The sequence below is a fragment of the Chinchilla lanigera genome, unplaced genomic scaffold (genome assembly GCF_000276665.1).
Source record: "Chinchilla lanigera isolate Chin_1 unplaced genomic scaffold, ChiLan1.0 scaffold00033, whole genome shotgun sequence".
Taxonomy (NCBI): Eukaryota; Metazoa; Chordata; class Mammalia; order Rodentia; family Chinchillidae; genus Chinchilla; species Chinchilla lanigera.
The window spans coordinates 2,893,844-2,921,670 of NW_004955434.1; the positions used below are offsets into that span (position 1 = coordinate 2,893,844).

General features: G+C 40.1%; 1 protein-coding gene across 1 annotated transcript in view; it reads right to left on the reverse strand.

The window, feature by feature from the left end:
• Window positions 1-27,827, reverse strand: part of Mamdc2 (MAM domain containing 2) — a 180,824-nt gene that overhangs the window by 9,840 nt on the left and 143,157 nt on the right. Inside the window, exons 10-11 of the mRNA XM_005388556.2 lie at window positions 19,552-19,645; window positions 17,762-17,914 (exon numbers count right to left, since the gene is read on the reverse strand). Of these exons, the coding sequence (XP_005388613.1) occupies window positions 17,762-17,914; window positions 19,552-19,645 (247 nt within the window). The remainder of the gene's footprint in view (window positions 1-17,761; window positions 17,915-19,551; window positions 19,646-27,827) is intronic.

Sequence of the window (27,827 nt, forward strand, 5' to 3'; positions counted from 1 at the left end):
TTTAATAGGAATTAATACACCATTATTTCAACACTAATGTGATTTTCACACCAGAATTCATTTTACTAATTCACGGGCTTGCAAATGCTTAACCCCCACCACCAACCCACAGGTTCAAATCCTAACCCTAAAGATTGGCCAGAGAGAGATACTTTTTTTAGCAAGGGCAGAAGGGCAGTGCCCCATAAATGGGATTAATCCCCTTACAAGAGAGCCCAGAGACTCCCGCGTCTATTCTGCTGTTTGAAGGCAGAAGGAGAAGATGGCCATCTGTGAAGAAAAAGCCCCACTCCTGACATCAGGCCTGCTGATGCCTTGATCCCGGGCTCCCCAGCCTCTGGAACAGTGCGAATAACTTTCCATTGTGTGTAGGCTGCCTGGTCAATTTGTTGGAGCAGCCCAAATAAACCGAGACAGCCTCACCCTGAATCTCGCTCCAGCTCTCCTCCTTGCTCAGACCCAACACCAGAGTGTCCTGTGCCATCATCTCCTCTCACGCTCCACTCCCAGGTTGTCAGGAATTCCTATTGGTTCCACCCTCAAAATGTGTCCAAAGCCAGGAGTGGCGGAGCATGCCTAGACTCCCAGTATTCGCAAGGTTGCTGTAGGAGGAAGGCGAGTTTGAGGCCATCCTGGTCTATGCAGTGAGTTCAAGTCCAGCCTGGACTATGTAGTAAGATATGAGCTCAAAAATTAAAAAAGAAGAGAAAGGAAGGAGAAGGTGTCCAGAATCCTCACTTTTCACTGCCTCTACTGATCTAAGCTATCATTTCTCACATGTACTAATGTAACAGCTTCCCAGTTAGTCTGTCTCTTCATTCACTCATTCATTCATTTTGGTTTTTTGAGACAGTGCCTTACTACATAGCCCAAGCTGGCTCAAAACTCATGAGAATCCTCCTGCCTCAGCCTCCCATGTGCTGAGATTACAGGTATGTGCCACTACCCTTGGCTAGTCTGTCACTTCTACCCACATCCTCCACTGTCTAGTGACACAGTATGCATAGTTAGCCTGTAAAACAAAAGTTTTCTGAGTTACTGTTTAATTCCTATTAAACAGAATACTTTTGTTTTACAAAAGTATTACTAAGTTTTACTAGGTTCTGTCTAAATCTTCCACTGGCTCAACTGTGCAGAGTAAAAGCCGATGTCCTTAGGACCCCGGACAATCTGCCGCACATTCTTACCTCACTGATTCCTACCACTTTCCATTCCTACCTGTCTGCTCCCTGTTGCGTGGCCACACAGGACTCTACTTTTCTCGATGCATCCCCTCAGGTTGTTTCAACGTGCTAATCCTGGCTCTTTCTCCAGATACCTGCAGATCTTGCTCCCTCCCCTCCTTTAGGTCTTTGCTCAGACATTAACTTCTTAGGCCTATTCTGACTAAGGTATTCAATTATTATCATTATTATTTTTCTGTTTGAGACAGGGTTTCACTACGAGGTTCAAGCTGGCCTTGAACTCACTTTGTGCGTCCAGGCTGGCTTCAAACTCTTAGCGATCCTCCTGCCTCAGCCTCCCAAGTGTTGGGATTACAGGCGTGCACCACAGTGCCTGGCTATTTCAGTTACTTTTATAGCATGTAGTTGCCTCTTAGCATACTATATAATTTCCTGATCTTTACTGTCTTTCTGTTTCCCTCCTCTAGATTATAAAAAATGCAGAGATTTTCCTTGTTTAGTTCACGACCTTTCTGGGACACTGGCACTACTCGAGTTTTCTTCAATGGTCTTGGCCTTCCAGATATTGTTTGTTTGTATTTTAAGGATACATGTATAAGGCAATACCAAATTAGAGCAGTGCAGGCCAATGCCTTTACCTAAAAATAATTTTAATATTTATTTATTTATTTTAAAAATAATTTTAACAAGCCAGGCATGGCAGCATATGTCTAAAATCCCTACTATTTGGGAGGCTGAGGCAGGAGGATCACAAGTTCAAGCCCAGCCAAGGTAAATTAGCAAGATCATGTCTCAAAACAGAAAAAAGGAAAAAGGAAACAAAAAGTCTGGAGATAAAGCTCAGGGCTCCTTGGGTTTAAGCCTCAGTGTTGAAGAAAAAAAAAAAAACCCCAAACCCAAAAGTTTGCCAGCTGATCAGAATTTGCCCCTTTGCTGCCCAAACAAACTATTCTCGATCACACTTCTTTCCCTTGACTTGCATGTGAGATTTCCTATCCTGAGGAAAGACCAGAGCTTCACAGAGGGCTAGTCTGCCTCACATATGTTTGGAAAGCAGAGAAAAGCCTTGGGTGTAGACAAGTTTGGGCCACATTACAGCCTCAAGCACTGTTTGTCTCAGCAAACAAAAGCTCTGGATGGGAGCCAGGAAGCCCCAATGCTGACGCTTCGGACCAGTGCAAGCGTTCCTGCACACTCGGTCCCGTCTGTGGAAGGGATGGTCGGCTGGAGAAAACAAATCGCTTTCCTGTGTGGGTCATTGCTTAACATTCAACTGGGGTTCCAGTGGGTTTGCTGGGATCTCAGAGGCCCGTCTGCTCTTTGCGACACAGCTACCCTGTGTAGATGTGCAGACGCACACCAGTTCCATAATCCTGAATTACGAGGCAGCTGTTCCTCCAGCTCCTGGCTGGCTTTTTCAGGGCTGGAAGGAGCCCTGGGAGCTTGGTAAAGAGCCCGTGTGGAAGGAGTAGCTAGTTGTACACAGAAAGCTGAAAGACAAGGCCTAATAATAGGGGGGAAAAAAAGACATCCATCCTTTGGCGAGGACAGTTGCTCAAGGTGTCTCTCCAAAATGATTCTTTATCTTTAAATGATTTTAAAAGCTTGTCATAAATGAATACAGGACTCCAGTTTTGGAAAGTGAGAAATTCTGGAGACAGATGGTAGTGACTGCGGCACAAGGATGCGGATAAACTTCTTGCCACAGAATTCTACATTTGAAAGTCGTCCAAAGGGTAAATTTGATGTTATGTATATTTTACCGTAATTTTTTTTTTTAAAAAAGCTCATCCTGCAAACCTTCTCTGTACAAGTAGGATCTGACAGTACCAGAAACTAGCATGAGAAGATTAGTTGTGGAAAGATTAGAGACATTGGAGATTTTGATGATTTAAAGTTTTATGACTTCAGACTCGTTGGGTAGTACTGCTACATGTCTGGATGTCAACAACCAAAATTTTTAAAAGGTAAGGACGTGAACCAGGTCTGGTGGTGCTGGTCTGTAATTCCAGCACCCTAGGAGACTGAGGTAGCAGGATCTCAAGTTTGAGTGCAGCTTGGACAACTTAGTGACTCAGGAGGCCCTGCCTCAAAATAAAAAGTGGGCTAGAGATGTAGCTCAGTCTGAAGGCCCTGGATTCATCCTGGTACTCTTTGTTGGTGTGGGGTGGGGAGGGGGAAGAGGGGAGCGAAAGACAAGGACTTGAGATAGATTGCCGTTAAGTTCAGTTATACGCACATACATAAAAACCCAAACACCTCGCTTTGATTTTGTTTTTTCTAAAGCACAATTTCACAAATACATTCCACTTTTTGATATTTTAATATATTATTATTTCACACAAGAAGGGAGTATTCTTGGAAATGAAGAAGAGTCCTACCTTCACTTAGTATCAGGTGGGAAGAAAATTTAATTACCAGAAAGAGTGAAGATTTATTGAAACCCCAAGAGGCCCCCCACCAAAGAAAGTAAAGAAAATTAAAGCACAGAAGGAAGTAAAACAGTGATGGTGTCTCTTTCTGGAATTATTAACTTTATTTATTTATTTTATGTTTTTGTCATTTTAAGGCAGGGTCCCACTATGCAGTTCAGGCTGGCCTTGAGCTCACTTTGTAGCACAGGCTGGTCTTGAACTCGCAACGATCCTCCTGCCTCAGCCTCTTGAGTGCTGGGATTACAGGCATGTGCCACCATGCCCGGCTCCTTCTGGAATTGTTAAAAACCACAATGCGGAGTGGCTGTTCTGGGCAGCAGCAGAATGGGGGAGGGAGGATTCGATGCAGTCTGTTGCCAGGGGAAGGAACTGGAGAGCTAAAGGTAATTTTTCACTAAACTGGATGGTTGTTTGTTGATTTATCCATTCCATTATCACTTGGCTACAAAATCCCTGTAAGTGCCAGGTCAACTAAAACATGTTTACAAAGAATCCCAGCAGCGTGGCATCCTATAAATGCAAATAAAATGATAGAGCCCAGTAAAACTTTGGCGGTTTGTTAAGAATTGCCTTTATTGTCTTGTAAAGAAGTAGCATCTGTGTCAGGAATCTTTCTGGTCCTGCAGGTTAGAGCTGCTCCAGCAGATGGTGGCAAGAAATGGATAGATAAATTCCGAGTCCACCCAGACTGGGTACAAGTCACCAGCCATCTGTCACAAACGCCTTTATTCTTTTAGTAGGAGTCAAATGATAGGGCTAGATTTTTCTCTTTTTTCTTTTCTTTTCTTTTTTGGTTTTTGTTATTATTTAACTAAAATAACTAGTACTGCAAATGCTTCCCAAGTTTAGTCATACAAATCTGACTTTCAGTGTTTCTTTTTTTTTGTTTTCCCATATACTACCTGTATACATTTACAGTTTTATTTAAATAGATTCTTCTTTCATTGCTTATAGATACTCTTTAGACCTGAGTATTCCAGCCAAATGAAAAAAGCATTCATGCTTTTGAATTACCTGGTCATAGACGTATAGCAACTGGGAAACATTGCTTTAAGGTTTCAATCAAACCTTTGATTTCTACTAACTTTATTAGTACTCATAGGTTACAGTTTTCTGTTTTTTAGAAACACAAATAACATAAAACAATGAGTCCAGGGAACTATTTCAGAGATAAACATAAAAAAAAATTTTTTTTTGTCTGTTTGAGACAGGGTCTCATTCTGCAGTTCAGATTGGCCTTGAACTCACTTTGTAGCTCAGGCTGGCTTTGAAGTGTTCCTCCTGCCTCAGCCTCCCAAGTGCTGGGATTACAGACTTGTGCTACCACAACCAGCAAACATCAAATTTTGTAGAAGATTCAGTAATTATAAAAATAATAATACTATTCATTTCATTATCAAGTCTTTTTATAAATATAATCTCAGTTAATCATCTCAGCAACCCTGAGAGGTTAGCAGGGCGTTGTTTATTATCATTTTACACATGATGAAATTGAGGCCCAGAGAGGTTATGTGTGAGGAGTGGTTGAGCCAGTGACCTCCTTGGGACTACAACAAAGCCAGTTCCAGGAACGTGAAGTGCCCGAGGCAGATCGTGTAAACAAGCTGACCTCTAGCTCAGTTGCCTGTCAGCAGGTGTCTGGCGTCAGTGTTCCTCCCTGTTAACTACAGCACAAGTAGCTCTGAGAACGTTCCGCTTTCCTTGTTCTCCGCAAAACGCCAAGACCTTGCACTTTTGACCCCATCACACGCTTCCCCCCTTTTTACTATGTATAAATAAAGACACTGGGGCCAGCACGGGGTTACCGCTTCTCCCTCAGAGGGCGGCGCCCCACCCAGCGCCAGCTTTCCTTATCCTATGTGTCTTGTATTTTCCTACTCTCCCGTCGCCCCCTCTCAGGACCCTGCCGGCCATGCAGGATGTGGCAGTTACGTAACCATTCCCCAGTTCCTGTAGGCAGCAATGGACAGAGGCACCTCATTATTTATTGCTTTCTGCTGGACTACATCATATCACCCTAGAGTTTGGAAAGGTTCATCACATTGCCCATTAGTAAGTGAGGAACTGTAACTGCCTTGGAATTGCTACACATAATGATGTATTGGCTCAAACAGACTCGCCACATTCTCATGCACCTATGGTGAGGCTTCTCTGAGCAACTCTTTTTATTTGATGGGTCTATATCAACTGACCATCTAATGTAGTTACCTGTAAAACAACTTTGTATGTCTCTCCTCTTTTTTTCTCCTTTGTCTGTATGTATTCTTCCAAGTAGACAATGGCAGATTTTGAAGATGGGAATTGAAAGGGTAGAATGCACTCTTTGAGTACAGATACATCCTTCAAGTATCCCAGAATGCATTACATTAATTTAGAAAGGACCTTGTGTCCACCAACACCAAACAGATACCTGCTGTTATCAGGGAGATAGTGAATTACTGGTTCAGAGTTTGAGTCTATTACTTTGCTAATGTATATATAAATTCTGCTATTTTGTATGCTGCCATTACTTTATTGCCTATATTTTAAGAGAAACAGAAAAGGTTGTTAGGACTAAATCAGCAATGTAGGCAATAGGAAATCTCCCTTTCAGATGCATTTTCATTATTTAAATTAGATTGTACATCTAATCATGGGTAAGCTGCTGCTAGTGTATTCTTATTTTTATGTATGTAGCTATATGTATATTGTGGTGGTACTGGTGATTGACTCCAGAGCTTCACACTGAGTTAGGTCTTCAGTGCTTTTTGAATTTTTAATGTTGAGACAGGGTCTTATTAAACTGCTAAATTGCTTCGGCTGGGTCTGAAATTGTGATCTTCCTGCCTCAGCCTCCCAGAGTGCTGGGATCATAGGTGTGTGCTGCCACACCCAGCATCATTGAACTTCTTGTTGCTACCTCAGGATCCTGGCAGATAACTATTAAAACTTCCCTGAATGGATTTCAGTAGTAGTTAAAATGTGTATGCTAGGACCGGGGATATAGCTCAGCAGCGTAAGTGCCTGCCTGGCAAGTGTAAGGTCCTGAGTTTGATTCCTGGTACAAAAAATCTGCATGTTCCCATAGCTGGTCTACAAACATTCTGTAAAAGCATTCCTAGTATCCTAAAAAAAAAAAAAAAACCCTATGAACTGTTGTAAATTTGAGTCAATTAAAAATTTCTTATTTACTTCAGAATATATTCCTGGTAAAGAAAAATTTCAGTAACATTCACCTAGATAACATTTTGGCTTTTTTTGTCTTTTTGAGACAGGGTCTCGCTATGCAGTTCAGGCTGGCTTTGAGCTCACTTTGTAGCCCAGGCTGGTCTCGAACTCGCAACGATCCTCCTGCCTCAGCTTCCCAAGTTGCTGGGATTACAGGCATGCACCATCACGCCTGGCTACATTTATTATATACAAGTAAATCACAATTTTAGAAAAACACAAAGTGACTATTCTGCAGCAACTGAATAAGAGAAGTACATGCAGCATTTTATTATCCTGAGAGTCAAGAAGGATTCTTTGCTTGACCAGACCGTTGTCAGACTCCTAAACCTCTATGTAGACCTGTCAGCATACTTCTTTATAAAACCCAGTTTATCAAGCACCCTGCTACATCAGTGTCACAGGAACCTTCTCTCCCCAGAACTTGCTGTCTGATCACCCTTTATATGTGATCAGGGTTCTCATTCTGCACTGCCCCCCAAGTGACCTCTGACCACCCTGGCTTGTCTTCAGCAAGAATCCTCCATGTCACTTTAGCCAGGATCCCCCTATCCCTGCTGTTACTTTTTACTTATTTTTTAGGCGCTGGGTCTCATCTAGCTCCTCCATTCTAATTCCCACTGGCCCATGCAATATTCAGAGAGGAGCCCAACCTCTCCCCTCTCCTGCATAATCTCTTCCTAGCTGTGATGGTTTTGAATGAAGTCTGTATTGCTGTCCTTTAATTAGTATCACTGAACAAGTTTTTTCTTTAACGTGGTTGTTCCCAATATTTATTACTCAAGATGGAGAGTTATAAATGGAAAGAAATAGAAAATATAGTCGTACAGTTGATCAGACAGCGTATAGCCAAGGGCTGTGTAAATTTTATTGCTCTCCTCCTCCTACCCCTTGCCAACGAACAGAACACTGTACAATATCATAATCCCAGATGGAGCAGGAGCTTGGATAGAACAAGAAAATGACCCAACAAGAGAATATGTTATAAAAGGCCAGCAACACAAAGATTTCATACAAAACATTGGTTGGCTTGTAGTGCAGGAGAAAGAGCAAATGCCTTCCAATTTTGAGTAAAATAATCATGTCTCCTGGCTTCTAGCACAGATCCTTCAGCTTCCAGGGAAGATGCTTCAGCTTTCTCTCTGTCTTTCTTTCTTTTTTCTTTCTTCTTCCTTTCTTTCTTGCTTGCTTGCTTGCTTTCCTTTTTTGAGACAGGATCTCACTATGCAGTTCAGGCTGGCCTTCAACTCACATTGTAGCCCAGGCTGGCCTCATACTTGCAGCAATCCTCCTGCCTCAGCCTCCCAAGTACCGGGATTACAAGTGTGCACCCCCTTGAAAATTCTTATTTTATCTTTTAAGGTTTTTATTTATTTATTTATTTATTTTTATTTATTTATTGGTATTGGGAATCAAACTCAGGACCTCGGGCTTGCCAGGCAGGTGCTTGTACCACTGAGCTACATCCCCAGCATGTGAAAATTCTTATGTACTTGGATATCTTGGATTACATCTGTTTCTCTAGTAAGCACTGACTGATATAATCATTAAGCCAAAAAGTGATTGAAAATGAGTTTGTACTACCTGTCTATTAGAATTGCTAACATTAAAAAGTTTGACAATACCAAATGCTGAGAAGAATGCAAATATACCATTGATGGAGGAAGAAACAGGACCATCACTTTATTTTCATTTTTTGTTTATTTATTTTTTTGTCTTTTGAGACAGGGTCTCACTATGCAGTTCAGGCTAACCGTGAGCTCACTTTGTAGCCCAGGCTGGTCTTCAATTTGTGATGATCCTCCTGCCTCAGCCTCCCAAGTATGGGGATTACAGATGTGCACCACCATGCCCGGCAGGACCATCACTTTAAAGAGGTGGTTATAAAATACAGAATCTCACCCAAGAACTCAGACTTATTAAAAAGCACATGTATGGAGTGGGGACATGGCTTATAGAATTGTGGAGTAAGAATCTCTGAAAACCTGTTCCTCCAACAAGAACACTGGCAAAAATTGTCAAATCAACTTTCTTCAGAACTCTGAGAATTAACAAAAGCTTGCAACAATCCAAGAGCACTCGTTCAAGAAAAATAATTGGTGGTAAGAACAGGGATCTGTGCTCTGTTCCAATCCCCACGTCTCCTACTCTGTAAAGGACTTGAAAACCAGGAGCTCTAGGACTAAGATGCCTATGCAGAGCACTAGTCAGGCAGCCCCTGGAAGGGCAGTGAAGGTTTGGAGCTTCCCCAAAGCCCCATTCCTGGATGACAGGCATCACTGGGTCTGTTTGCCAGCTAACGGAAGAGCTCCACTCCCAAGGCTTGTCTTTATTTAACCTGAGGCGATGTATTGATTCTGACAGACATACAGTCACCTGATATATTTATAGTCTGGCTTTTCTGAGCTTTTCTTTTTATTTAATGGGCATGTATTGACTGGCCACCTAATGCAGTTGTCTATAAAAGAGCTTTGTACGCCTCTCCCCTTGCTTTTTCTCTTGTATGTGTTCTTCCAAGTACAGACTGACAAGCTTTAAGGACGGGAAGTGAAAAAGATAGAATCAGCTCAGATACAATGCGATAGACACCTCATCTTGGATCTGAGCCATGTGCCTATTACCTCCTGACTTCTCCAGTCATCCCCAGAATGCAGACTCACTGGGCATCCATGTGAATGAACTCGGAAATGAGGGGGAGTGCAGAGTGAAGCTGAATGGGTGAACGTCGCTGGCTGGGGGGACGAGCCTCTCAGATGTCCCCCGGGTCAAGCGGCCGGGTCAACACGGTAGTGGCCAAGTCAAGGCTGCATCTTTGCGCTGAGAACGGTTACAATGCATCTGTTTTCCAGCCTCTGTCATGCATCCCTCCTCTTTGGAGTCATATCTCCAGACCTACTACCAGCAGACAGATTTGCAGTTTAGACTCCACTATTTGAGAATCCTGGTTGACAGTATCCTACGTGCCAGCCAGGTTAAATCACTTACAATTCTGGAAAGTTGCCTCACTACCAAATGGTCCCATGCCTCGCAACTGCTGTTCTTCCACCCCAACATGCTTTCTCATTCCCTACCCTTCCTGACAAGTTCCAACTCCCAAGAAGAGCCAGCTAGCTGTCCTTTGGTGTGGTTCCACTACCGTTATAACTTAACCCTTATTATTTTACTTGCTATGAATCTGAGGCATTCGTGCATGGTTTGGCAACATAATGTATTACAGGTGCTTAGGACATGTAGAATTAAGATCACAGGGACCCAGGACTATGTAACAGTTATAACTATTCTCAGTTCTAAGATGTTTGATTCTTATATACTTGTAATTCTGATATTGGTGGCTTTAAGAAATGTTTTATTATTGTTATTATTATTATTATTATTATTATTATTATTTGTTTTTGGTTTTTCAAGACAGGGTCTTATTATGTAGTTCAGGCTGGCCTTGAACTCATTATATAGCCCAGGCCGGCATTGAACTTACAGCAATCCTCCTGTCTCAGCCTCCCAAGTTACAAGTATGTGCCACCACGCCTGGCCCTTAAATGTTTGTTTTAAAAGAGTCTTTGCTTCTGCTTTAATTTGTGAATAAGTAGCACCTGTTCCCCTATGATCCAAGAACCAACACATCAGCCTATAGAACTCACAACATTAGAGACCAGGATAAGATGAAGCCACTCTTCCATGTTTAGAATATGCAATGGGTGTGTTGGGCTGTAGTTCTGGAACTAAATTTGCAATATTGGTATATAGACATTAGAAATAATTCAGAAAAAATATAGATTTTCCTGGATGAATTTTCTATTGATGTCCAAAAATTCTGTTGGTTTGAATATAACCTTTCAGAGATACCCCGCTAACTTTGGTGTGAAGGATGTTAGAGTGATTTTATGTTCTCTTTGAAACATACAGGCCATCACATACAGGCTGTCACAGCTATTCCAGGTTGGGCCCATCAGTATATCATGTAGGTTGGGAATCTGACAGGCAGTGCACACAGGTGGTAGCCATTAGAGGCCATCAAACCTGATATTCAGTCCTTAGTCTATGAGTTATGGGTGTGTGTGTGAAAGGGCACTTCTCTGAACTTCTGCTTTCTCATCTGAAAAATGGTACCTTTCCCTAACTTGACAAGTAGTGGTGAGGATATACAGATTCTAAGCACAGTGCCTACACAGGGTAAATGTTCAATAAATGATCACTGGCTTTATTATTGCTTCCATTAAAAAGGATAATAAAATAATTTTAGTACTGGGGAATGAACTCATTGAGATACATTCTCATCCCTTTTCATTTTTTATTTCGAGACAGGGTCTCACTAAGCCGCTAAATTGCCCTGGCTGGATTTGATCTTGTGATCCTCATGCCTCAGCCTCCCAGACTGCTGGAATATTAGGCACATGCCAATATGCCCAGGTTATTAAAGTAATTCTAAGAATAAAAATGAAACATCTTCAACCCAGTACTATATATCCTGTAGATACTTCGGGCACAGCAGAGCAAATCTATTTCTCATTTGTGTCACTGTGCATGGAAATACAAAGCTATAACCTGTGAAAGATTGTATTTAGTTAGAAAACTAGAAGGTATCTTGAGAACCTTTTGGAAGTTTGTATTAAAATAAGTGAAATATAGAATGAAGAAGAAGAGAGGCTGTAGAAGTAATGTACTTCTGAACAAGTCTGAGTTCTCTGTGTTCTGCACCGGAGGATTTCATTTAATGCATCAAGTATTCACTCAGAATAAATACTGAGTACATTAACAAGATTTTGCATTCAGTTATTGCTGTAAAGTTTCACCCCAGTCAACTGAAACATTCTTTTAAGTTTTCCAAGAGAAATGCAATATAACCACATTGTTTCTTTTAAACAAAGGCTTACCACATTATTCAACACACGTTCCCATAACCCAAGAATAATGTAAATAAAGGAGAATTATTAGTAATTTTATATCTACTGAATGTGTTTCATTAGATTTTCATACACTGAGTGTATGATGAGGAGGTAGAACATGGTCTGCAGATCATACCAGTTCAGACAATGAAGTTAATGTGTTTTATTTCATTTTTTCAGTGCTAAGCATCAAACCTAAGGCCTATGGGCACACTAGGCAAGCCTTCTACCATGGAGCTACTGCTCCACACTGGGCAATAAGTTATTTTAGTATAAAGACACAAGGCCAGACTAGGTGCTAGTCTGTAACCGCTGAAATTATGAGTTTACCCCATCATTCACTGTCCACCCTGTTTCTGGAAGCAAATCTGTTATGGGTTGGATTGTAACTCTTCAAAGCACATATGCTGAAGTCTTAACCCCCAGTATCTCAAGACAGGATTATACTTGGAGGTAGGGCCATTTTTTTGCGTTTAAAAATTTTATTGCTACATTTTAGATATACAATGATCCCATTCATCATAGGGAATTTGTACCTGCACATGATATATCTTGATTCTTATTTTTTTCCCATTCTCCTCCCCTCCCTTTAATTCCTCTTCCCCTCTTGATTTACAAAGCTCTGTTTCCATTTTTTCCTTCTGTTTTTTTCTTTGTTCCTTCTTTCCTCTCACCCTCCCTGCTTCCCTGTTCCCCTTCCCATTTGAACACTTCCTTCCCACTTCCCAGTATCTATTATACATTTTGGTTCTTATTTACACTTTTGGTTTCTCACACCAGAGAAACAATGTAGTATTACACATGTGTGCCCAATTTATTTTACTTACTAGTATGGTGTCAAGGTGCATCTATTTAGCTGGAATGTCTCAAGTTTATTTTATTTTTTTTTATGGCTGAGTAGTACTCGATTACATTAAAAAACCACAGATTTTTTATCCATTCATTGGTTGATGGACATTTGGGCTGCTTCCAAGATTTAGTTATTACAAACTGTGTTCTATAAACATAGGTGTGCCTATACCACTGTGGTATGATGCTTTTAATTCTTTCAGAAAGATACCAAGAAGGGGAATTGCTGGGTTGAACGGCACCTCTAGTTGGAGTTTTTTGAAGACTCTCCACACTGATTTCCACAGTGGTTGCATCAGTCTACACCCACAGCAACAGTGGAGAAGGGTTCCATTTCCCCCATGGCCCTGCCAGCATTTATTATTGGTTGATTTCTTGATAATAACCATTCTTTCTGGAGTGAGATGGAATCTTAACATTGTATTTTTTTTTTTTTTTTTTTTTTTTTTTTTTTTTTGTCTTTTTGAGACAGGGTTTCTCTATATAGTTCAGGCTGGCCTTGAACTCACTTTGTAGCTCAGGCTGGCCTTGAACTCACAGCAATTCTCTGCCTCAGCCTCCTGAATGCTGAGGTTATAGGCATGTGTCACTACACCCAGCCTCAGCATTGTTTTAATTTGCATCTCTTGAATGTCCAGTGATGACGAACATTTTTTCATATATTCGTTTGCCTTTTCTAGTTCTTCATCTGAGAAGTGTCTGTTCATTTCAGATGCCCATTTCTGTATTGGGTCTTTAAATTTGAGGGGGTACTGATTTTGTTTGAGTTCTTTATGTATTCTAGATAGTAGTCCTTTGTCTAAGGAGCAGTTGGAAAAAATTTTTTTCTCATTCTGTAGGTCATTTCTTAACTCATTTGGTGGTTTCTTTTGGCCTGCAAAATCTTTTTAATAAGATGAGATCCCAGTTATTGATTCTTTGTGATAGTTCCTGTGCAACTGGGGTTTTGTTCATAAAGTCTTTGCCTGTACCAATGTCTTCAAGAGTTCTACCTATCATATCTTCCAGAAGGTTTAGTGTTTCTGTCTTCATATTTAGATCTTTGATCCATTTTGAGGTAGGGCCTTTAACATGGTAATTAAGTTAAAATGGGGTTGTTAGGGTGAGCCCGAATCAATATGACTGGTGTCACAAGAAGAGACATCAGAGATGTGCTGGTGCAGAGGAATGGCCAAGTATAGACACAGCAAGAAGACAGCTATCTATAAGCCTAAGACAGAAGCCAGGAGAAATTAATTCTGCCAATACCTTGAACTTGGACCACTGTCTGATGTTAAGTAAACGGGTAAGAAGCTATAATCAGTCTCATTTTCTAGATGACAAAACAGACTTAGAGATTTTAGGAAACTTCCCCAAGGTCTCAAATTGACAGAGTGGGGAAATTTGGGTTATCCTAACTGCAGAATCCTAGGTCTACTTTAACTCTGGCCTGGTGTCCCTTTCTGCCCTTTTCAGGGACTCCTTCCCTCTATTGTTTACTAGGTTTCCTCTGTCTTTTCTCCTGTCAAGGCATTCCATGGGCTTTGTTATCTAAAGTAGTCCTTTGTAGTAATCTGGCTATCTTTTTTTGTTTTTGTTTTTGTTTTTTTGGTATCGGGAATCAAACTCAGGACCTTGTGCTTGCCAGGCAGGTCCTTATACCACTAAGCTATATTCCCAGTCCTAATCTGGCTATCTTTGAGGGTACATCTTGGTTTTTTTTTTTTTTTTTTGGTCCCCCCCCCCCCCCGCCCCCGCTGCCCGTGCTGGGAATTGAACTCATGACCTTGCACTTGCCAGGCAGGTGCTGTGCTGCTGAGCTAAATCCCCAGCCCTGAGGGTACGTCTTCTCACCTCTTATTGTTAGCCTTCTTTGAATCCTTGAGAAAGGAAAAATAAACCATCAGCTCTCTCCCAGGAAAAATATACATCCATGCAATATGTTGATCATAATGGACTTGAGCTAAAACTGATTTATCACTGACTTACTCTCTTGAAATAATAAAAAAAAGATACCTTGCCACAATTCCTTTTTCTAGTAGTCCTGCTAAATAAGTGATTATTTTTATTTGTGTCAGGGAATGTTTATGGATAGATAGAAGATTGACTGATTCATTCATTCATTTCATAGGCATTTTTGAATGCCTTTTATGTATAAGGCACAATACTAAGTCCTGTTGGAATTCAAAGTGAACTTTATACTACCTGGTTCTCAAGATGTTTCTAAACAGGAGTCAGTAAAACTCAATTTTGACATTTTTGTTAGAGTTACCTTTCTGTTATATTTAGTGTTGAAAGTCATAAGACTACAGCTGCTGCAGGTTCCTTGCTACCATGCCTGAGCCTGAGCCTGAGCCTGAGCCTGAGCCTGGGCCTGAAGCCAATTCAGAAAAATCAGCACAGATCAGCGGAGAGAGAAAGAAACTGTGTCCATGACAAAGTTTTGTCCCTTGCATCAACCTATGCCCATCACTAACCTGTTATTAAGTCTAATATGATTCCCTTCCCACGTAAGTCAGGTTGAGTTCTGTTTTCTGCTGCAAGCTCTCAGAATGGTTTTAACACAGAGAAGTCTTTCTTTTATTGTTTTAACTTCCAGTCTCTTTCCAAATGTAGTCTCGAGGACTCCTAGTGCACCCTAAGAATTCTCTACTCAAGGCTGAAAGTAGGCATCTGATCTACTGTTAGGCCAATCCTGAATCTCCTCCCCAGCATCTTTTACTGAAGCAACAATTTTCCACCATCTGCTGAGGCAGTGAGAGGACAAGAGGGGTCAGCATAGGACGAGGCTGCATTAATAGTCGATAATATCCGAGGCCAAAGGGACACTCACCAGGAAGGTGGCTGCAACCAAATGCTCTTCAAAGAACCCCAGCTAAAGCTTTCAGGAGGAATTCTGGACTACAGGAACTTCTGTAGTGTGAGCACCAAGGGTCAAAGAGGCAGTCACAGAGAGTCAGCCAGAAATGGCTGATGCAGAGATTCCCAGAGTTTAGCTGTCTTTTATAACAAAAGACAGTTGATAGCCAAGAAAGAATTGAAAATAGCACCATATATTTTAAAAGCTCTTTTAATTTCCTCTTACCTGCCCAGACAAAAGGATAACAAAGGTGAAGGACAGGGGAGGAGGTGAAAAAGAAAGAATGAATAGTTGTCTTTTTATTATGCCTACTGTGAGCCCAAGCTGAAGGAAAGAGAGAACATTCAACTGAATACCAAGTAGAAGTTTTGATGTGGACTGGACTCCTTAATGTACCTAAATGTGGACTGTTCTAATCCCTCAACAGGACTGGAAAGCTAAGAGATTTGCAAAGACGTGGTGAATCTTGAGAATATGTGTAAAGAGAAGGATGGAAAGAAAAAATAAGGTTACTTTTGATTGAACCCTATGAAGTTTGGCCAGTTCCACACACAGGTTATATATACCATACCCTAACCCTAGCCCTAACTCTAACCCTAACCCTAACCCTAACCCTAATTTTTTTTTAACAAAAGGCCAGAGTTTTCTTAACCTCCCTAACATAGATAGACCATAAGATACGGTGCAATGTAACTTGTCTTCATATTTACTATCATAATGATTCTTCTATAAGGATCTTTGACAAAGTATATCTCTATAAGACATAGTAAATCTCTATAAGTATATCTCTATAATCTTAGTATCATGGGCATAATAAACATTGGATTAAATATTGTGCTTTGATCCTACTGATAAGCCAAATGAATGAAGGGGCAAGTGAGAAAGGTCTACTCTGGGGGGTGTATTTATCACTAACATTGTTTATACTTGCTGATATAGGGTGATTGTCATGGCTTGTGTCTAAATGTCCCACCAAAGCTTCATGCAGATATACCTGGGGCTTTTTTAGGGGTGGCTAAATCTAGAGTGTATAACTGATTCATAGTGCAGTGCTAGGATTAAAGGTTCTAGGATTAAGGGTGGGTGGTTACTATAACAGTCTGCTGATTGGTTTGCCACCATCCTAGTCCTGGTAGCCTGGATACAATATAAAGGACAGAAAGAGGCTTGTCTTCTCCTTTTGCTTGCTTGCTTTACTACTTTCTGCCCACCACGAACTTTTTCTCCTCTGCAATGCTCCTCTGCCATGCCACCCTGCCTGAAACCTCTATAAACTGTGAGCTAAATAAACCTTTCCCCCTTTAATTTTGTGTGTAAGTTATTTTGTCTCAGTAGCAAGAGAAAAGTAACTAAGATAATGGTAATAATAAGATCAATGTTTAGTCTGCTCTCTTGTAGCTTATACATTTTCTACAGAATGTACTCACTGACTGCCTACACTCTAAGCACACTGCTCTCTGTGTTTTTACCCTAAGAATTCCATGAATCATGTTTCATGCATGAATTTTCCACCTTTGATTTAGCTGTAGAGAGCTTACAACTAGACTTGTATACCTCTTCTGTTTGCCAGTTGTTATAGTTTGTGTCTGCATGTCCCCTCAAAGCCTCATGCAGTTACAGGGCAGGCTTTTAGTTTATGACTGATGCATGATCCAATGCTAGGATTATGGGTGTGAGTGCTACACCTGCCCTGGGGCAGGTAGTTTGCATATGTAAGGAGAGAAAGAGGCTGCTTGCTGCCACTCCTCCCTTTTGCTCTTGCTACTTTTGCTTCTTTCCACCGCCATGAATAGTTGCCCTCTGCCATGTGTCACTCTGCCATGGAGCCAGCTGAGTATGGACTGAAACCTCCATGAACTGTGAACTAAATAAACCTTTCCTTCCTTAATTTTGAGCATCAGGTATTTTGTCTCAGCAACAAGAGAAAAGTAACCAAGACACCAGTAGATTCTATGTATAGGCCTCATCCTGGAATCCAATTTAGATTGTCATTTTTTGTTTTTTTACTTTTGTCCCCTTCTATTTTGTTTTTAACCCTTTGCATGCCTTTCTTTGTAAGTCTTTCAGAGTTTCTTCACAGCCATTATAGGATGCTTTTCAATTCACCTATTGAATGCCCTGTGTGAGTAGAACCACATGTGTAGTGTATTCTAAACATGAGACATCAATTTGCACATTTCAAAATGCAGCTAACAGGGTTGGGGATTTAGCTCAGTGGCACAGCACCTGCCTGGCAAGCATGATGTTGTGAGTTCGATTCCCAGTACTGGAAAAAAAACAAAAAAAAAAAACCAAAAAAACAAAAAGTGCAGCAAACAGCCCAGGCTACAATTTTAAGAGATAGCACCATGTAGCGTGACTCACCTACCCCAGTAGTGTGATCTCCCTTCGGTCCTGTGTAGGAAGTGGGAGTTTCTCCTCGCCTCCTGTGCCAGCTGCTTCGGTTCCTTTTCTCCTGAGTAAAGGCACATTCATCTTGATCAAAAGTGCACTCTCCAGGTGGACGTGGAAGGCTCTCTGCAAGGAAACAGCAGGTGCTTCAGCTGCTGAGACACTTTCCATGAATATGCATGCCACACTCCCTGGCATTCTGCTCCCCATATCGAGTGTTGTCTGGCCACATGTCCCTGACAGAGAGGCAGCCAGGGAAGCCCACCTGTACCAGGCTCCCACCCCAGCCACAGTCTGTGCCCACCTTGCCTCCAGCCATACAGGTAGAGAACTATCAAAAATCTAGATATAATATTGGGATACTCTGAGAAAGAAATGTTCCCTGTCTTGTAAAGGTATTTGCGTGAATGAGCTTGCAAAGCTCTGAAAACTGGAGGTGTATCACCTTTATGAAAAAATGAAAACTAATCAAATTGCATAATGCAGGAGCTGTCTTCAGAAACCCAGGATGAGTGAAGGATCTCCTCATAGCGATTCTATATCTGCTTTGGAGGGAGAGGAGACATGTGAGAGAGCTAAACAGACTTCTGGAGACACAGCTGTATATAGCAAGTGATTTAACTCCTCTGTACCTCAGTGCTCTTATGTGCAATGCAGAACATTAATCCAGTTCATAAGGAGTAAATGAGATGATGAACATAAAGTACTTAAACACCAAATTCTTAATAATTATTAGCCAGATAAATATTGGGAATTATTATTTTGCTAGAATCTTATTTTCCATTTTCAAAGAAAAACATTTGTCTTTGAATGCTATCTTTACTAACTTTATTAAATAATTGTACTAAAGAATAACTTTTAAAAATTACCATTTCTAGAAGAGTGTACCCAACTTCTGTTTTTTTTTTTTTTTCTTTTGAGACAGGGTTTTGCTGTGTAGCCCAGGCTGGCCTCAAACTCACAGCAATCCTCCTGCCTCAGCCTCCCAAGTGCTGAGATTAGAGGTGTGTGTCACCATGCCTGGTTAAAAAATACATTTTTGTTTGTTTGTTTGTTTGGTTTGGTTTGGTTTGGTTTGAGACAGGGTCTTGCTATATAGTCCAGATTGGCTTTGAACTTACTGTGCAGCCCAGGCTGGCCTTGAACTCACAGCTGCCCTCCTGCCTCATCCTCCCAAGTGCTGGGATTACAGGGGTGTGTCATCATGCCCAGCTATGTTTTATAAGATGACAACAACAATAATAATAACCATTATAATTAAAATAGAAGATCTTTGTTTTTTTTGTTTTGTTTTTTTTTTTTTGGTATTTTTGAGACAAGGTCTCGCTGTGCAGTTCAGGCTGGCCTTGAACTCACTTTGTAGCCCAGGCTGGCCTCGAACTTGCAATGATCCTCCTACCTCAGCCTCCCAAGTGCTAGGATTACAGGCGTGTGCCACCATGCCCAGCCTAAAATAGAAGATTTTTTTAAAGCACCATTTTGTGCCAGATGCTATGAGAGGGAATGTATATGTATTATCCCCAATATTCAGGTGGGTGCTACTATCTCCTACAAAAAAGGCCTAAAATCGCACGTGCAAAGACACACAGTACCTTTGAGTCATCATTTTTAAATTTTGAAAGCTACTATAAAGCTCTGTATTGAGGCACTTCTATCAAGAAAAGCAAAGGGTGGCCTGGCATAGACGAAGTGCATGAGGCCCTTAGAGAAACCTAAGTGTCGCATACATGCCAGGGAAACAGAGGCAATAACTGCCTTCTTACCTGGAGACCAGCAGCTTCCCAACTGTACTGTGATATCATCGAGGGCTACAAGTCCACAGTCCCAAAAACTTTTGCATAGGCTCATGAAGACTACCTGTAATTTATAAAGTTATTAATCTCATTAGCTGAAAATGCGAAACTTACAGCGTGGGGTTTACTTAGCATGATTTACCTGCACAAGCAGTTAAAAACACCTCTTCATCGCCCATTGAGTAACAGTACAGACACCGTGACAAGAGGGCGCTTACCATTGGTGTAGCATGCTGAATTACTCAGATTATTTTAAGGAGAGTCAATAATGATATACTGTGTAGACTTCACAATGATAATGCCAAAACTAGAGATATTCTTTGGAGAATTGACCAGCAACATAAAGGTTAACTAGAGACACAGAAAAGCCTATCTAGTTTTAAATATTTTCCCTAGATAATCCACAAAGTGCATAATGAATTGATGATTTTCCAATCATGTTTTCAAACATTCCCGGTACAAACACTATTGATTTTTTTAAAAAATATCTTTCTGGCAATGTGCTTTATTCACATTGGGAGATGTGAATACAAAGTCCCAGTGACTTGCCATCTGGAGACTTATGTTCATTTCTAAGACAAAGATCTATGTTCCTGGTTGGTACTGCTAATAAAAGCCCTAACTGCAGTTATTTTATCAGTCCAAACATTTTTATTGTTGTATGTGAAGGAAAAACAAATCCATACTATAAATTATTAAACTCAGTGTGCTGGACAGCCAACACTTGGATTTCTTCCCATTAGGCCAATTTAAAAGGATACTTTTCATATAAGATGCTCAAAATGCACTTTTAGAAACACTTACATTAGAATTTCATTGTACTTGGGATCTATAAAACTGTTTCATGTGTATAACATAACATTTAATTAGCACAATCTGATACAGTCCATGGTTAATCTCTCAATTCAAAGGGAGACAAAGGACAATAAAAGCTAAAACAACTTATTAATAGTGAGAACATTTGAGTTTTTATGTTCTGATATTCAAAATATTATGGCTTTAATTTGTGTTATCAGTAGAATCCTTTTGCTTTTTGATGATTTGATTCATTGGACTATAGAATTTATTTCAAAATAATTTTTAAAATGATGCAACAGCTCACTAGTATGCAAAATGTAAAATGTCTTCAGCCAAGATCCTGAGAATAATTACTAACTGTGCAAAATACGAAGGCTTGCTTGATCTGTGTTTATGCTGCTTTCAGTTTAACTGGGGATATAGTGATGTATAACTATAGGGTTTTTTTCCTGTTAATTTTTTATCTTTAGGGAATTAAAGAATATTAACTGAATATTTAACTGAATATTTAAAATACTTTATTTGCAGGATTTATGCCTGGGAATGTATTCCCCATTTGGAAGGCAAAGGTCTGTGTTATTAGCTCTGAATGCTTTCACATTTTACCTGCAATTCTTATTGTTATACAGAAAAGAGTATTAATTTTTTATAATTTACCAAGTTAAGTGTGCTATAGAGATAAAGTTCTTGATTTTCTTTCCTTTTTTGTCAACTTTAAAGCCCATTCTCACAAGCATTGTGAAAAAGTATTTTTTCAAAACGAATATGAGATAGAAGGTAGATTCACCAGCCAATCTTTTTCTGCATAAAACTCAGACATTTAGTGTGGTGATATAGTCTAAAAAGAAGAAATATTAATACCTTTTCATATACTTACTATAGCACTATTTTACAGTGATTATAAAACCAAATGAGTGTGCAAGCAACCAAACAAATGAAACAACAAAAATTTCAAAAATAAACTATGAAGCAACAATCTAAAAACCAGGCCATGGTTAGATCTGATAGCTTGTGAATATGATGCAGTAGTGCAGAAACAAATTCATCTGATGACACTCAGCAAAAAAAAAAAAGCTGATTAAAATAAGAAACACTCATGACCTAACTCACCTAGAAATACATTTTTAAAAAGCCTGGAAAATTTATCAAATGTGTAATAATTATGTTAGGCTCATAAAATGAGTATCTGACAGTTTCCCCCTAAACATCCAATAGTTCTCACATTTATATCTGAAGAAAAGTGAAATGAATCAGGGTATCTATAATTAAGATGTAGAATAATATCTGGGCTTGGTGGGTGATGCCTATAATCCCAGGACTTTAGGAGGCTGAATAGGGAAGATTGCAAAATCAAACCCACCCTGGGCAACTTAGGGAGACCCTCTCTCAAAAATAAAAATAAAAAATAAATGAAAGAAAGAGCTGGGGGTACAGTGTGAAGGCCCTGAGTCCAATGTGTACTCACTCTCTCTCTCTGTCTGTCTCTTCATTCTCTCTGTCAAGAATGTGACAAAGGGAGTCAGCCATGGTCTAAATTCTTAAAGGGATTAATCTCTTCTTTATTTATAGATTTGTTTTTAAGAACAATGTTCACATTGGTCATTGGGTAAATATGGTGGCGCACACCTGTGATTCCAGCAGCTATTCTGGAGGCTGGTGCAGAAAGATTATTAATTTGAGGTCAACTTGGGCTATTTAGTGAGGCTCAGCCTCAAAATAAAATTAAGGAATAAAAAGATTTGGGGATATAGCTCAGTACTCACTGAAGGTCACAATAAAATAAAATTAAAAATTAAAAGCAGTGTTTAATGTCATGTTAGGCAGTATTTTAAAGCAAATAAAATCTCTAATAAACAGGAAACAGCCAGGCATGGTGGCACACATCTGTAATCCTAGCATTTGGGAGGCTGAGACAGGAGGATCATTGTGAGTTCACGGCCAGCCTGGCCTACATACTGAGTTCAAGGCCAGCTTGAACTACATAGCAAGACCCAGTCTCAAGAAAAAAAAGGAAAAAATATAACTTGAATTCATATTAATATCTCTTTAGGAGGAAGATGATGGAACAACATCTCAGTCCCAAGAAGAGAAGTGATTACTGCAAGAATTATCATTACTGCAAAACGTAGACTCCCGACACCCCTGTAAGCTTTTGTGCCTGTGGTCAGATGGAATTTGGGTGAAAGCCCTCCACCTCCCAACTAGCCAGTTTGGTGCTCATCAAGCTCCTTCTTCTCCCATCACCTGTCTCTCTGGTTACTGGCTTCATCTGGTGGCAGCAGAATCACACTTGAATAGGACAGGGACCCTCATGAGGACAAGGGATGGAGGAATTCCTGGACCTTAATCCGTGACTGGCACGAACAGTGCCAGCACTCTTTTTGTTTCTGTCCCACTGCCAACAATGCATAGAGCACACTCTTCCCCAAACTCCTACTCCTACTGCAAGAACCAGGTGTCCTGTAACAGTGGTAGGGACACTGCAATATTTCCAAGGGTGAGAAGAGCTGCTGGCCCATACCTTACACAAGGAAGAAATCCCCTAAAATACAAGGAAGAAGTTTCCACACATTTCATACTCATGACCCAGGGGGAAATCACCAGACCCTAGCCCACGCGAGCAGCTCCATTAAAGCGGATGCCTTTCCCTTGTTAATGGGCTGCTCTGATTTTCTCTGTCATGGTTGTGGTAGTGCTGCCTTCAGCATTACATCTTAAGCTGAAATTCCTCTTCCTTCTCAAAATTTTTACCCTGTAAATCCATGCGGTGGCCTCAGTTTTAATTTCCATTCTCTCTGAAGCAAGTTCCCATGTGCTTTCAGGACCTTTTGCGGTCGCATACTCCAGATGCTGGTGTCACCCCCAAGTCAGGACAGTTTCTGATGACTTGAGAGTCTCCAGAAATCATTGCCAAATATTCCTTGGGAAGCAAAAATCTCCCTAGCTGAGAACAACTGTGGAAGAGGAGTATATATGTTACGTAGGTTATAAAGCCCTGCTTACTAAATTCCTATTATATGCCGATTCTGCGCAGGCTGCCTTCAGATCTGTCACCTCATTTTTATTTTTATCTTTAAAACGTTTTTATTGGTACATTTTAGATATACATAATGATCACATTCATCACAGGGAATTTGTACCTGTACATGGTATATCTTTATTTTGTTCCCATACCCTCCTCTCCCGTCAGCCCCTCTTCTCCTCATTTACAAAAGCTTTGTTTCCATTTTTTTCCTTCTATTCTTTTTTTTCTCATCTCTTCCTTCCTTTTGTTACCTCATTTTTAGATTCACCCCTGATCTCAACATATTTATTCTCCCTCCTCAGAACAAGACAGTTTTTTACACTTTAAAAATGGACTTTCTCTTCCTCTCTTCCTTTCCCTTCCTCTACCAGATCGCTTTTCTAACAAGCAGTGAAATATCCTCAAGCCCTAGAAACAAAAGGTAAAGGAGCAGAAAGCCATGGCAGGTGGGCAGGCACTCCACTGAATCATCACTCCCTAGATTAGTAAGGTTTTGTTGTTCCAGTTCCTGCTCCTGAAAACTGTAATTGTCAAAGGCAACTAAATCGGCTTTGTGCTTTCATCTTTCTCCCTTTCAAAAAAATAATGATCTACTCTCTAGAAACAATAAAATGATGAGCAGCACAACCTAAAACACAACTCGGCAAACTTTCCTTACAGTACATAATCAGAACCCTCTTCTAAAGCTGGTTTTGTTTTTAGGGGTATTGAGAGGGTTTGTGTAGAACTCTAGTCACAGGGCTGTGTTAGTCAAAGAAGTCAGACCATCCCATCCCTAGACCAGTAAAAATCCAGACAAGTTCTTGGTTAACGTGCTAGAAGAGACAAAATAGATAAAGAATATTTAGGAGGAATTTCTTTTCTCAAGGCAAATCAGGTTGTCTTTTAAAAGAATTAGTGTTGCTTATTTTTATGTTATGAGGTATCAGTTTAAGAGCTACCCAATGCAGTTATTGCAGACAGCTAAGTTAGGTAGAAATATGATAGTCAGTCAGACAGGACTAGGCCCTTGAGGGAGCCAGTGCAGGGGATGAGAACACATTACAACTATGGCTGAGGCACATCTGTTGAAGGCCAGGCCTCAAGATAAAGATGGAATGACCAGGCCTACATGCCTCCCTGAGGGATAAGCAATATATTATAACTGGTATTACTTGGTTCTATAAAGTTTAGATAGACATCAGTCACCCGGATGTGTGATCAAGACCTCCTGATACGTGTCTTCCTAAAAAGGTCCTTGTTCTTTCCATGTACAGGTGCTACATGACCTGCTTCCCATTGGATCAATATTACCTAAGTGGCTATACTTCCAGTTTTATAGGTTAATCATAGTTTTGTCTCATGTTGTACCTTGGGATTTTGTACCCACCTTGGGATTTTGTACCCACCTTGGGATTTTGCTCTATAAAACTTCTTGTGAAAAATGGGCTTGTTAGCAACCCATTTTTGGGTTCCCTCCTGTCTCTCAGGACCTATTGCTCTATCTCTCAATAAAATTTCTTACTCTTAATCTCCATTGTTCCTTAGAATTCATCCTTCAATTTTGGGGAACTTAAACTCAGCATATCTGACATCTAGCAGGTTGGGAGTTACATTTATTTCCCCTATATCATAATGACTATGATTTTGCCAGGGAAAGAGGAAATCAAGTTTTACAGGGAGCTATAGAATACAATAAAATAAAGCCTTTGTTATATAGTTGAAAAGGGTTACTTGTATTAACTTGCTAAATACTGGCTGAATTAACTGGGTGTCCATGACCTTTTATAGTAGTTTCCACAGCCTTCTTGAGTACATAGAGAGCCAGATTGTTGGATTAATTCACCACTACTTTACCAACTGAATAGTCCCGGGTGGGCCTATAATTTTCATATGAATGACAGTCTCCATAAATGGCTTTCTATCTCCAGATACAAACATTTCCAGCCTAAGCCAACAATACTACGATCAATTACTGATGTTCATCAAACAACCTAAGTTCAGGTCTTACTATCAGTAGTGGACCTCAGATGTAACAGAGTCTGGGTTAAATTTAACTTTTCTTCTGGTGAGATTAAAATCCTTTTAAATCTTTTGCACAGATAAATTTGGATATGGTGACTAGAGAGTAGGTGGAATAATTTTTATTTACAAAATTACTATGATCCAGTCAGTGAAATTCCAGAACTCTTCATTAAGATGCTACCGATGTGGGTATAAGATATACAATATAATGTAATTGCATTCATTTAACTGTTTAATAATGAGTTATAATATAATTTTAAAATATAAAAACATAAAGCAAAAACCAAACAAAAATTCCAAAATCCAGATAGTACTTGGCAGAAAGGATGGGATTTCTACATTTCCCTCAAGACAGGCTACATGGATCTTTATCTAGACAAGAGTGTGAGATTTTAGCATTCCTAGAACCTGGCCAAGTTTGGTGAAATAGTTGCTAAATTTTAATAGCATGCTTCCTGCAGACACTATTTGGTTTGCATATCCCACAGATGGCAGAACGACCATGTGTTTTTAAATATTAAGTCTTTAGCTGACCAATGCTTTTTTAAAAAAAGACCCATCTGTTTCATTTTTTTCTTTTTTAAAGACCCATCTGATTTAATTTAACTTTTAGCTGTGACAAGCAACAAAGCTTGACCTGCTTCCAGCTCTCCCCAGTGCAAAAGTCTCTCCACTCACAGAAGCCTCGGTTCTGGGCAGAGGGCGAGCTGTGATGGAGTGCAGACCTACAGTCAAGTTTTTTCATTGCTATTTGAGTGATAAACAATCCCAAATTTCTCAACTCCTTGGTTTTAGAAATCTGTGTTATTTTTAGATCTTTTGGTCACTGTAGAGGGAGGGGAAATTCAGAGGAGACCTCAGAATCAGTCAGTTTTAGAGAGGAAAACAGTAGAGAGCCTGTGATATAAGCTCACACAATGGCAAGCTGCAGAAACGTTAGTCTCCTGGTCCTTGACACAGCATATTTTATTATACTGTCCTGCTCATTTTCCTCCCTCCCTCCCTCCCTTCCCCCTCCCCTCCCCCTCCTCTTCCCTCTTTCTTTCCCTTCCTCTTCCCTTCCCTTCTCTTCCCCTCCCTTTTTCTCTCTCTTCCCCTCCCCCTTTCCTCCCTTTTTCTCTCTCCCTCCCTCCCTCCCTCCCTTCCTTCCTTCCCCTTTTTTCTCTTTTCTGTCCTATCACCCCTCCCACACTTGTTTTAGGTTTTTAAAAAATATTCTGAAAGGCATGATCTCAAAAGCCCCAGTTAGCCCTGGACTGGTGTTTACCACGAGCTTCCTGTCATTTTGTTTTACATTCATTCCCTAGAGTTTAGGGCCAGTCACAGGGGCAGATGCTTGTATTTTAACACTCAGGGGCTGACATAACAGGATTGTGAGTTCAACACCAGCTTGGCGACATAGTGAGTTCAAGGCCTGCCTAGATTATGTAGTGAGATGCTGCTTCGAAAAAGCAAACAACACACACACACACACACACACACAGAGTTCAAGGCCTGCCTAGATTATGTAGTGAGATGCTGCTTCGAAAAAGCAAACAACACACACACACACACACACACACACAGTTTTTGGTACTGGGCTCAGAAAATGATTCCCCAAAGTATAGCTGAGTACTTTGAACTGAGGGGCATGGGAAGGGTCTCAAGCAGTGTTTCTCTGACATTTCCCTTCCCTCCTACCTCCTGCTGTCCTTTCTTTCCAAGGCAAGTCACAGAAACGAGAATTCTTCTTCACCAAGGGGTATGGTTATAGAAATTAGAATCCCTTCTGGCTTCACTTCATCTTTCTAGGGTAATACTACATATCACACCCACATCTATATAGACACCCATATACATATATAAATACATAACTTACATATGTGTATGTGCATATATATACATATTTTATATATACATATATGTATCTTCAAATGTATATATTTATTAATTAAAAATAAATAATTTACTTTGAGCCCTCTAATACACACATTTATGAGTTTATATATTTCTATATAAGCATACATATGTTTTGGTTATAAAGTGAAAGATTTATTTTCAACATATTATTTTTAATACACGTGTACGCTTTCTTTCTTAGTTTTGGTAGTGCTGTGGTGCTGGGGGTGGAACTCAGAGCCTTGTGCATGCAAGGCAAGTACTCTACCACTGAGCTATATCCTCAGGACTTGTCTTTTCTTTCTAAAGTGAAAAATTTTAAATAGATAAATACAAACAAAATAAGATACAAATACAGCTATTCACATCATACTCCAGGGTACTATATTTATAAATCATTTTTATCCAGTTGATAAACAAATGTGTAATTTTTTATCTTAAAATTTTCTAGTGTGTTTTTTTCGTTATATTTCTTTTTTCAGACTTTATATTTTTTCAGATTTTGTATATATATCTATCTTGTATATATATATATATATAT